This window comes from Stigmatopora argus, chromosome 20 (assembly GCF_051989625.1).
Source record: "Stigmatopora argus isolate UIUO_Sarg chromosome 20, RoL_Sarg_1.0, whole genome shotgun sequence".
Classification (NCBI taxonomy): domain Eukaryota; kingdom Metazoa; phylum Chordata; class Actinopteri; order Syngnathiformes; family Syngnathidae; genus Stigmatopora; species Stigmatopora argus.
The window spans coordinates 8,496,069-8,508,112 of NC_135406.1; the positions used below are offsets into that span (position 1 = coordinate 8,496,069).

At 40.8% G+C, this 12,044-nt stretch overlaps 1 protein-coding gene across 1 annotated transcript; it reads left to right on the forward strand.

Moving 5' to 3' along the window:
* The first annotated feature begins 1,671 nt into the window (after positions 1 to 1,671).
* Positions 1,672 to 11,732, forward strand: LOC144065980 (uncharacterized). The gene is made up of 2 exons (XM_077589247.1): positions 1,672 to 2,284; positions 9,286 to 11,732. The coding sequence occupies exons 1-2, from the start codon at positions 2,149 to 2,151 to the stop codon at positions 11,448 to 11,450; spliced, it is 2,301 nt and encodes a 766-aa protein (XP_077445373.1). The 5' UTR covers positions 1,672 to 2,148; the 3' UTR covers positions 11,451 to 11,732.
* Positions 11,733 to 12,044: the final 312 nt, after the last annotated feature.

Genomic DNA, 12,044 nt, shown 5'->3' on the forward strand with positions numbered 1-12,044 from the left:
CGATTCCATCACAAAAACGTCTCACTGTAGACCCCCTCCAGCGAAATAAAGTTGATTAGGCGGACACGGGGTTAAAATTGGGGCGGGATCTAAGACGCGAAGGGGCTCGGCGTTGCCTTACCCATCATGCAATGCATGTATAAGAAAGACTAGCCAACGTGGAACGGTTTTTCGTCTTTATCCATTCACTTAGTTACGACGAAATCTCGGCGACGTTTCCAGCGTGACTTACTCGGACATCAGTACGTCCATTTTCGAGTATTCTCGGAACTCGTTGAAGTTTGAAGACCTAGCCTCGTGGGTGGCTAACAAAGGAAATGGCGAGAACAACACAGACTGCGGAAAACTTCCAGGGGGGAGTTTGTGGCGTCACATTGGAGCCTTCGTATCACTCGACTCGTGGGAAAATCATGCATGCCAGAGTTGTTCTTCACAGACTAGAAGGTTAGTTTACCTTTGGTGATTATTTATTTGTATAACATATACTGTGCGTGACATCATGCATGCACTGCGTCCGGATTTATTTCTGTATAGTACTGCTTTGGACATGTTTTTCACGTGTATACTGGGTGCGTTCACTTGATGCACGGGGTTTCCCCCAGCGCAGCGAGCTTTGCCAAATTGGGCGCGCTCCCGCCTTTTTTTCCAAAGACTTGGGGTGAGAGAAAAATGAATCTGGTGGCGGGATACTGGATCTATACTGGGAAATCGGGAGACTAAATAAGTATCATACTTATTTAGTATCATACTCCAATCATACTGTATGTGACTCCAATCTATATTTCACGTTTGCAGCTTATATGGGCATTCATTTAATAATCGGGATTTGTAAAAGTCTTTGAAATCGTTGAAAATACTTGAATTTTACCTGTAATGTTTTCAAGGTTTAAAAATGTTAGAATTTTGCATACAGTCCTTGAAAATGCTTGAAAGAGTTCGGCACACTATTCCTCAGCACCCTGTATGGAAATAGGAATTTCCGTAACCCTACTAAATAATGGGAAATGAAGTAAATTTGCTTCATCACCGCTACACATCCGTTCCAGTGCAGCTTTGCAACAAGGCTGTGGGATTCGCCCACTTTGTGGAATATTGGCGCAAATTGGGAAGATGAACACGCCAAGCCACCCACACTAATTTCAAAACCCTTTGGAAATGATAATAAACACTTTATTTAATCAATGCATAACATGTCATTTGAAAGATGGATGTGTTAAATGTGAGATAGGTGGAAAAAGCCAATGTTGTTTTTGTTGTCTTTCAGTTAGAGCAAGCAAAGTCCAAAATGATTGTCATCTTATGGATGTTACTATGTTTGTAGCCAATTAGGGTTTGAAGCCTGAGGATACTCAGGAGGAACAACTTGGACCCTAAGCTTCTGGTAACCTTCTATAGAGCCACTGTGGAGAGCATTCTGGTATACTGCATTAGTGTGGTACGCTGGAAGCACGGCAGCAGACAGAAAAGCCATGCAAAGAGTGATCAACACCACCCAGAAGATCATGGGCTGCTCGCTGCCCTCACTGAATTACCATATTTTGACAACTATTCGGCGCATTGTATTTTAAGCCGCAGTGTCAGTAACAAGTGCTATTTCTGTGTTTTAGACACACAAAGCACGCACCGTTTCATTACACGCATATATATTATATATGGATGAACATCAAAACGCAATAGCGCTGGCTACCGGAAGCAGCCGATTTCCGGGTTCCGGTGCGCAGTGACTGCTGGGAAATATAGTTCTTGCACGCTACACCCACACGCTAAAAACATGTTTTAAAAAGGCAACGGAAGCAAAACTGAGTTCGGTTGTACTTTATTTAGACATTTTACAACTCACTCACGTCATCATCACCCACAAATCCCTGAAAGTCCTCATTTTCTGTGTCCGGGCGTTCATTTCTGCATGGCTAGGGTTTTAACTTTTTGTTTGTGCGCCTCTTGTTTCTCCTCAATTTAATTTAACTTAAATGAAACGAAACCTCGGCAACATGCTCAACATTAAATAGTTTGTGGACTCGAACGTCAGTCCGTTTATCTTCAATTCGTTTTGGGAGTCGTACTTTAGCCTAGCCTAGCTGGCAGCTAACATAGGAACACGTCGTCTGCATCAGTACGTCGTCAAGCGAACACAAAAAAGTGTGAAAAATGTCTGGGAGAACGACGCCGTTTGCGGCAAAGTTTCAGAAGGAACTTTATGGCGTGAAAGAGGATCTCACATGTCATCAACATTCTATTGTTTTTAAAATGATGCAAGCTAAAGTTGTTCTTCACAAACTCGAAGGTACGTTCACTTTTGACGATCATTAGTTCAATAGACCGATATATACTTTACGTTACACAATTAATATTTCATAATGAAATATTTAACGGGGTGGTATTGTTGTTTCTGATCGTGACTTTATTGAATGAATCAAAGCAGGACAGCGCATAGCATTATGGGTAGAACTGAGAACCTGCTACAATGATGAACCACCAGATGTCGCTAACTGCTCAATATTCATTACTATAATCTGTAACATCTTCCTTCCTTTAGATTACTGTTCTGTAACTTTATAGTAACCTTTTATTCACATTAAACATTGCTGCCCACCATGACATATTGTTCTGAACATAAACTATTCTTGTATTATGCTTATTCCTGACATTAACCCTTGTACTAACAAAATGACACATTTTTTCCTCTTTTTTTTTTTCTTCAACAATCTGACAACAAACCAAAAGTCTCTTGTGCAACTTCTTCGTGTGTGTGTGCTGTCATTGTCTATGTATGCGTGGGTCTGGGCTTAGTAAGGGCAGCGTGCAGCCTACACCCTAGTCGAACCCTTGTTTTCATGTATGCTCTTCTACGATCACCAATTCAGTTTAGGCGGTGGCCGTGAGAGGCGGCCACAACGTGTGTAGATTGCCTGGCCTGGTGAGTTACTGCGTCTCTCCGGTGTCTGGCATTGTCCTCTGGTGCCGATGTAGACGGGCTGCGAGGAGCCAGACTGCTTGGGGCGCTTGGGCTTTTTGCACTGTGCAATTTCCCCATGGCCTGACCCATGGGCAGTCTCTGCCCGGATTGATGTCCCAGTCACATTCCAGACTTCGCTGTTTCAGACCCTTTATTTCCGCTGAGCGCTCTGCCACTCGTAGATCCACGCGGTTGCGCCTGTAGAGAGTGCCGTGAACATCCACCACGAATGAGCGAGGAGCATGCTTGCCTTTTCCTGTTCAATCGCAGGTGCACAAACCATTTCCTACCTTAATCCGGACCAACCTAAATGATATTTCTTGATTTTCCCATTTTTAACGAATATTTGGAATTTTTACATCCATTTTTTTCTTTTTGTGTTTTAGTTCAATAAGTATTTTGTAAAATGTAAAAATAACTGTAAAAATATTTTCTGTTTTCCACTTTAACTTTGAACATAAAAACATATTTTGTTTCCTTTTGAAATGACATGATTAAAAGACATTTCCCTTACTAAGAAAAAAAATAAACATTGTTTTAGAGTTAAGTGACGAATTTTGCGCATGCGCGAATCAAGCGTCACTTCTTTCAATGGCATTCGCTTTATAAATGCAAGAGAGTGGGACATAGGAAATAAATATTCATCAAATGGTCTGACATATGATTTTAGCAAAAATTATTGCGCAGGTTCGAATTAAATTGAAAAGTAAATTGAGCATAAATCACTTGCGGCTAAAAAAGGAGGCGACGCTTAAAGCGCATGCCCAGAACAAATCGTTCATGATACGATCAAAATAATTCCACACTGAGGGAAACTCTTTAGAATTATCAATGATTACGTAAAAGTCCATCCAACAGACCCACGACACTTGGATAAAGTTTATTTCCTTATACTAAACACTTTGGCCAAACGATACATTTTCTGTATCAGTCACGTGGTTCTTTCTTAAAGCAATACACACAACAATACGGGATTTCTCTCTTGAGTTATCAGCACAGTGCTGACGCACCAGCGTCGCTCGTTCCATCACTATTTATCAGCAAAACCTGCTTTAGCTTAGCCCAGCTAGCAGCTATCAAAGAAACAAGTCGTCGAATAGCTTGTTTATGCTTTAGCTTAGCTAGCAGCTATCAAAGGAACAAGTCGACGAAGAACTCGTTGTAGGTTTCCTGGCTATATTAGCTCGGCATAGCTAGCAGCTATCAAATAAACAAGTCGTCGAAGTGCTTTTTTATGCTTTAGCATAGTAGCAGCTATCTAAGAAACGCGTTGAAGAACTCGTTGGGGGTTTCCGGGCTAATTTAGCTTAGCTAGCTGCTATCAAAGCCGCCGCCATCATCAGAATTCACGTGTGGAAATGTCGGCAAGAACACAACGGTCAAAGCTCCAGAAGGAACTTTTTGAGGTCAAACAGGAGCATTCAACTCACGAGCAATCAACAGTTTGCAACATAACGCATGAGAAAGTTGTTCTTCAAAGACTAGAAAGTGGGTTCACTTTTTATTTCCATGCATTCCCTTAAAGGTATTCTATTGACATGACACTATAGTAGCGTACGTACATTTTCATGAATTTGCACTAGCACCATTCGAAGAAAGACGTAATAAATTTTATTTCTATTTAAATGTAACCACTCTAGGAGGGAAGAATGAGTCTCAACGCGTTAATACTTAACAACGGCATTAAACAGTAGCTTTCCTTTTATTGTATCCTTATCACAAACAAACAATGTATTTTTCAAATTACGCAACGCGCGAGCGTCCCCCCCATTCAAGAGTCATTCCTACTACTCGCCCTCCATTTTTGGCTAAATGCTTGAGTGACATAACACTCATTTGCTTGCTCTAAATTGAAAATTTTAAAAATAGAGATGTAGATGCACTAAACAACAACAAGAGCAGCGTTCAAACAAGGGTGTCAAAGTTGCGGCCCGATGGCCAAATCTGGCCCACTGCCGGTCCGTGGTGCGGTCTGCGGAAGTACTTCATATTTAATGCTAAAATTCAAATGCAGCTTATAAATAAATAGAATATTAACTATCATCAGAGATCATCACTACATCACTCCGCACAGACATTGACGTAGGGTCCTCAGAGACAAGAGCGCTTCACCTCATAGAACTACCAGTACCAACAGAGGCCACCTTCGAGAGCAAGAAGGCCGAATACTTGAATCTGTGTGCCAGAAATTTGTCTGGAAATGCACCATCTACCCAGTCGAGGTTTGCTGCCGAAGCTACATTGGGCTTCTCCCACTGTTTTTAATTCCAACATTCATTGATTCATTTTCTGATATGCTACATCGTGTATAGGGGGTGCTGGAGCCTATCCCAGCTGCCTTTGGGCCAGAGGAGAGGAACAGCCTGAATCGGTGGCCAGCCAATCGCAGAGCACGAGGAGAAAAAAAACCATTCACTCTCACACTTATACCTAGGGACAATTCAGAGTGTCCAATCAGACGATACAGTGGTACATCTACAAATGAGCTTAATTCGTTCCGGGACTGAGCTCGTGTGTCTATCTTATCGTAACTCGAGCGAACGTTTCCCGTTGAAATGAACTAAAAGCAAATGAATTCGTTCCAGCCCTCTGAAAAAACATCAAACACAGGATATTGGATTGGAATTTTTTTTTATTTCTTCTAATTCGCCATCTATTAACAAAGTAACACATAACTAGTGGTTTAATAGTAATAAAATGTGTTTATTAGAACTAAAATTAGACGGATTTTGCGGCGGGTACAGAGAGGGACATAGAGGGTGGGGGGGTTCTTTCCACGGCAAACAAATTTAAATTAACTCGGATTAATATATACAGTCACACTCAAACATACGTTTAATGTAACTTCAGACAAAACTGAATTCTAATTTGGATTTACATTTTTATAACTTCTGGCTGGGTTAGCTGTTTGCCACGCCTCCACCCTCACGTTCGCTATCGATGGGCTGTTTGCTGTAGCATTCCCTTCATAATATTCCGAAAATAATGCACACAAATGTCCTAACAATAGGATAACGCACGACCACTTGCCAATGAGAAGTAGTCTTGAATTAGCGATTGCTCCGTTAACGGGTGCTAACAGGCTAAGGGGGGGGACACTGAAAAAAAGCAACGGTCCGCTCAGTGCTCGCGGAGACGTTACAAAGAGGTATAGTTGCGACCAGAGATATTACACGAGGAGTTGCGAGGGAGAGAGCCAGTGCCTCTGATGTTCTTATGAGCAGCCAACGAGAAGTAATATACTATACTGCTCGTATTGGCGATCGCTCCGGCACTCGCGCTGAGTGACGGAAAAAAACACTGAAAAAAATGCAACGCTCCGCCCAGTGCTCGTAGATATCAGTTATACACGAAAGAGATGCGGCAAAAAAGACAGTGCGCTACAATGATAAACAGCCTCATGTCTTGGCTAACTGGCTTTCTCGCATCTCGTTATTTGCTCGAAATTTTCCACGTATCTCGAGCTGCTCGTATGTAGAGGTACCACTGTACCTCAATTTCTATCTCATCAATCCCCCAAATAATAATAGACCTGCTACTGAATAAAAGATAATGCTTTTTTAATGCCTCCCCTTTGGCAGTGGCGGTCGATGCATTTTCTCGTAGCGCCTTCAACGTATCAATCCAACCCTCAAAAACTATTTTATGGCTATAAAACCTCTACTGCAGCTAGAGCTGCGACATAAAAAATAATCAATAAATCAATGCACAAAAATTGGGTAAAATCCACTTCCTAGCAGCATTTCATGATTAAATACAAATACTGGAGCTTTTCAGACATTAAAACCAGGCCAGGGGGGCGATTTTCCCGGGAAAAGACAGCGATGAACGTCAATGGCGTACGGGCAAACATTGCCCGAAAATGGGGTAAAATCCAACCGAACAGCATTTATTGATTAAATACAAATACTGGAGCTTTTTAGACATTAGATCCGGGCCCGGAGTATCATTTCCCCGGTAAAAAGACAGCGATGAATGTCGATACGTCCATACGTGAAATGACAAAAAATGCACTAAAATTAGGTAAAATCCACTTCGTAGCAGCATTTATTGATTGAATACAAATACTGGAGCTTTTGAGACATTACAACCAGGCCAGGGGGGGTGATTTCCTTGGGAAAAGACAGCGATGGATGTCAATGGCGAAACGGCAAAAATTGCACTAAAATGGGATAAAATCCCCATCCTAGCAGCATTTGGTGATTAAATACAAACACTGGAGCTTAAATACATACACTGGAGCTTTTCAGATATCAGAACCGGGCCCACAATTGAAATATTATTTAGGAATATAGCCATATTATACTCACCAAAAATTATTTTTAACTGTACACAATATCCATCCTCCTTTCTTTCTTTCTTCTTTCTTTCCTATCGCCATCGAAGGTAATGATGAAAGCCGAGCCTGTCCTGTCATATTTCCGGCATAGTTCGTTTTGAAAATGGCTTTAAATCAACACAACAATATATTTGCTTGTGCAGCTAAGTTAGCGCACTGAAAGTGGCACGCGCACACCATTTTCCCGGCTGTAACAGGCTTGCTAGCTTCGGAGTTGACCGCCCTTTCTTAATGATGTCCATTTTTTTCTGGATAAGTCAGTCTGGAAAATAGCTTGGTGAGCAAATCTGCAACAGAGTCCATTTGTTTTTGCCTCTGTTTTTGCTGTGAGTCGGCCATTGTGGGTGGAGTTTGCGATCTCTGGCTGCCTCACTATGGCTTTGGCCCGCCTATTAGCCAATCATAGTTGGTGAAAGCAATGACGTATCCCAGCCAGCAAAATGCTAATGCGTATGAAAAAGCATTGTGGGGTTGCAACTCGAAATCTGATTGGTTAAAAGCAACAGTCTAGTTTGATGCAGCAGAGCCCGCAGAACTGATTGTGAAGGCTTTGAGGCAGATCTGATCTGGCAACAAATAATGGCTGAAATGTGATTGGTTAAATGCTTCAATATGAAAACACACATCTGGAAGCAGTGCAACCAGGGGGGAAAGCAATGAAAGGAAGCTGACAGACCATTTCAAATAATAAGTATTGATGGACAAAATACAATATGATTCAGATATTTCTTAGGCCAGCAGAGAAGGCCTTGAAGGCCCTAACGGCCCGCCACTGCCCTTTGGCGAAAGCATTTAAACTAAATTAAAATCTAAAACATAAGAGAATGTTTACAATGAAAAGGCTCCAAATTTTTTTGACTAATTTTAAGGAGTTACATCACCAGTGAAGAAACTTTTCTGACCAATAGTGCCATACTTTGAAAAATGCACCTATAAACAGTTTTCAACTCATGTTGCTGTTTACGAGAATACTACAGTAGTAAGTACAGACGCTCCCCTCTTACGAACATTTGACTTACGAACAACGGTACATACGAACATGTCTGAAAATTGCGTTTATGTCGAAAAATGTTCGTAAGTTCGATTTTGTATTGCGCGCCTTTTTCCGATTAGTGCTTCTTTCCGCCACTAATACCGACGCCTGGCGCTGTGAGTGCTCAGTTCACCCAGCATCCACCTTCCTCTGCCCAGTTCGTTGCAGTGCGTAAGTTGCGTAAGTGCGTGACGTATCTCCAGTGCGCAAAGAACCTTTTTAATTTTTATCATGAAATATCTCGTGCAACCATTATTCAATATGGTTAGTGAAAAGTGAAAGGCTTCTAGTGAGGGAGGTGCAAGGAAGAGGCAAGCCATTTCATTTGAACCAAGTGGCAATAACGAAGGTTGATGCGCGTGAGAGTGGTGAGCGTTGCACGGGCATACAACTTGAATCGTTCGACCGTCAGTACCATTTATAAACGGAAAGATCGAGCAGCAGGACCCAAATATTGAACGTTTCACAAAGTTTGCAAATCAATTGAATGATGCCATACAGTGCTACCGCATCATTTATGATGAAAAAAAGAAGAAAACTGCAATCGTCGTTAGATCGCTTCTTTCGGCCAGTTTCTAATACATAAATCTCTCTTTCTATACAGTACTGTACATATTCTCTCCATTTTATTAAATGTTTTTTAGTACAAACCAATATGTGTTACTTATACAAGCCTTAAACATACAAATGCACTTATATAAACCTTCAAAATACTTATATAGGCTTTAAACATAAATTATAATACAAAATATAGCACTGAATCAACTTACAAACAAATTCAACTTATGAACAATCGCTCGGAACCTAACTCGTTCGTAAGTAGGGGAGCGTCTGTACTGCATTGTGACGAAATGGATGTATAGTGCCCTCTTCCATTTGGTTTCATTTCTGTGAACAAGAAATTCAGTCATTTTATAATTGGAAAATGGTTAATCATTTATCTTCGTGTCTTTGCAGGTTTCAGAAATGATCTTGGTGCTTATGAGCATGAGTCTGTTGACCTTGAAGGGCAAGTTGAGCTCCCCCAAATCAAAGAGGAGGAGTCAGAGTTCCCTCAACAACAAATGGGAGATGAGCAACTTCCAATCAAAAAGGAGGAAGATGATTCCACCTGGTCACTTGGTGAGTTCGTGAAGAGGGAAAATGTTCGGGGCGTGGCCAGTGGAGGGGCGGAGCCTGCAAACACCACAACATGGCCCCTAATTAAAAAGGAGGAGCCAGAGTTCCCTCAACAGTGCAAAAGAGAAGAGCAACCTCCAATCAAAAATGAGGAATGTGTCAAATGGTCAACTGGTGAGCCTTTCAAGAGTGAAGATGATCTGGGCGTGGCCAACAGAGGGGCGGAGCTTCTGAGCGGCAGGTCAACAGATGGATGGCGAGCAGAAAATTTAATTGCTCCTTTATCAGATGACAACAACTTGCTTTTTGACGATGATGATGTTGAAGATGTTAAGAAAAATCCCAGTGGCGACAAACTCTGCAAATGCTTTCAGTGTGGGAAAACTTTTGGGAAAAAGTCTTCTTTGAAAATGCATATGAGGAGCCACACTGGGGCGAAACCCCTATCATGTACAGTTTGTGGTAAAACCTTTACACAGAAGGGACACTTAATTAGTCATGCAAGAACACACACTGGTGAAAAACCATTCTCGTGTTCAGTTTGCGGTAAAGCCTTTTCTCATAAGCAAGTTTTACAAATACACTCAAGAACCCACACTGGTGAAAAACCATTTTCGTGTTCAGTTTGTGGTCAAAGATTCACACGGAAGGCAGACTTAATTAGTCATGCAAGAACACACACGGGTGAAAAAACATTTTCGTGTTCAGTTTCTTGTCAAAGATTCACACGGAAGGGAAGCTTAATTAGTCATGCAAGAACCCACACTGGTGAAAAACCATTTTCGTGTTCAGTTTGTGGTAAAAGATTTAAAGAGAAAGGAACCTTAAAAATACACACAAGAACCCACACTGGTGAAAAACCATTTTCGTGTTCAGTTTGTGGTAAAACATTTACACACAAGGGAAATGTAAAAATACACACAAGAACCCACACTGGTGAAAAACCATTTACGTGTTCAGTTTGCGGTAAAGCCTTTTCTAAAAATCAATCCTTAAAAATCCACATAAGAACCCACACTGGTGAAAAACCATTTTCGTGTTCAGTTTGCGGTAAAGCCTTTTCTCAAAATGAATCCTTAAAAATCCACATAATAACCCACACTGGTGAAAAAACATTTTCGTGTTCAGTTTGTGGTCAAAGATTCACACAGAAGGGACACTTAATTAGTCATGCAAGAACCCACACTGGTGAAAAACCATTTTCGTGTTCAGTTTGCGGTAAAGCCTTTTCTCAAAATGAATCCTTAAAAATCCACATAAGAACCCACACTGGTGAAAAACCATTTTCGTGTTCAGTTTGTGGTAAAACATTTAAACGGAAGGGAAGTGTAAAAATACACACAAGAACCCACACTGGTGAAAAACCATTTTCGTGTTCAGTTTGTGGTAAAACATTTAAACGGAAGGGAAGTGTAACAATACACACAAGAACCCACACGGGTGAAAAGCCATTTTCGTGTTCAGTTTGTGGTCAAAGATTCACACGGAAGGGAGACTTAATTAGTCATGCAAGAACCCACACTGGTGAAAAACCATTTTCGTGTTCAGTTTGCGGTAAAGCCTTTTCTCGCAATGAATCCTTAAAAATCCACATAAGAACCCACACTGGTGAAAAACCATTTTTGTGTTCAGTTTGTGGTCAAAGATTCACACAGAAGGATCACTTAATTAGTCATGCAAGAACCCACACTGGTGAAAAACCATTTTCGTGTTCAGTTTGCGGTAAAGCCTTTTCTCAAAAGCACCACTTAGAAGACCACACAAGAACCCACACTGGCAAAAAACCATTTTCCTGCTCAGTTTGCGGTAAAGCCTTTTCTCAAAAGCCAGCTTTACAAACACACATTATAACCCACACTGGCAAAGAAACATTTTCCTGCTCAGTTTGTGGTCGAACATTTTCCCATAGGAGAAGCTTAAAAGAACACTTAATAACCCACACTGGGGAACAATGTTTTCCTGCTCAGTCTGTGGCCACAAATTCGCTACAACAGCCCAATTAAAAAGCTACACAATTGAAAAACCTGAAAAGAAGACTTAACAACCCGCAGAGGAGAAAAGCCCTTTTTTTTGCTCGATTTGTGGCAGGAATATCTTAAAGACACAATTACCCACACGTCAGAAACCTTTTTCCTGCTCAGCTTCTTGCCAGAGATTTTGTCGTAAGGATAGACTTAAAAGACGCAAATGTGTTGTAATAAGCAGTGGCCAATCACGGCTTTGCTTGCTTTTTCAAATTCTGTATGAAAGATCATTGTAATCAAAGTATAATTGTATTTTGCATTCTGAAAATCTTGTTTACACTTTTTAATCTGTAATTTAACGTGTCATCTTTTTGGTAGTTTCAATAAAGCTCTCTTTTTGGTGAAAAATACTTTTTGGGTCTTTTTGTGGACAAAATCAGCCTTCCAAATTCAAAGGTAACAAAAAAGTGAAGCGTTATTTGCTCAGATTTAATGAATACATTAATTTGAACAATTTGACAAATTATGATATAAAAGATTGTTTTCTTTCTACAGGTGTGAAAATACGGTAACTTCATGTCTGTAATTAACGGTAAATTGTTTTTATCTTTTTGATGTTGAAGGGGATTATTG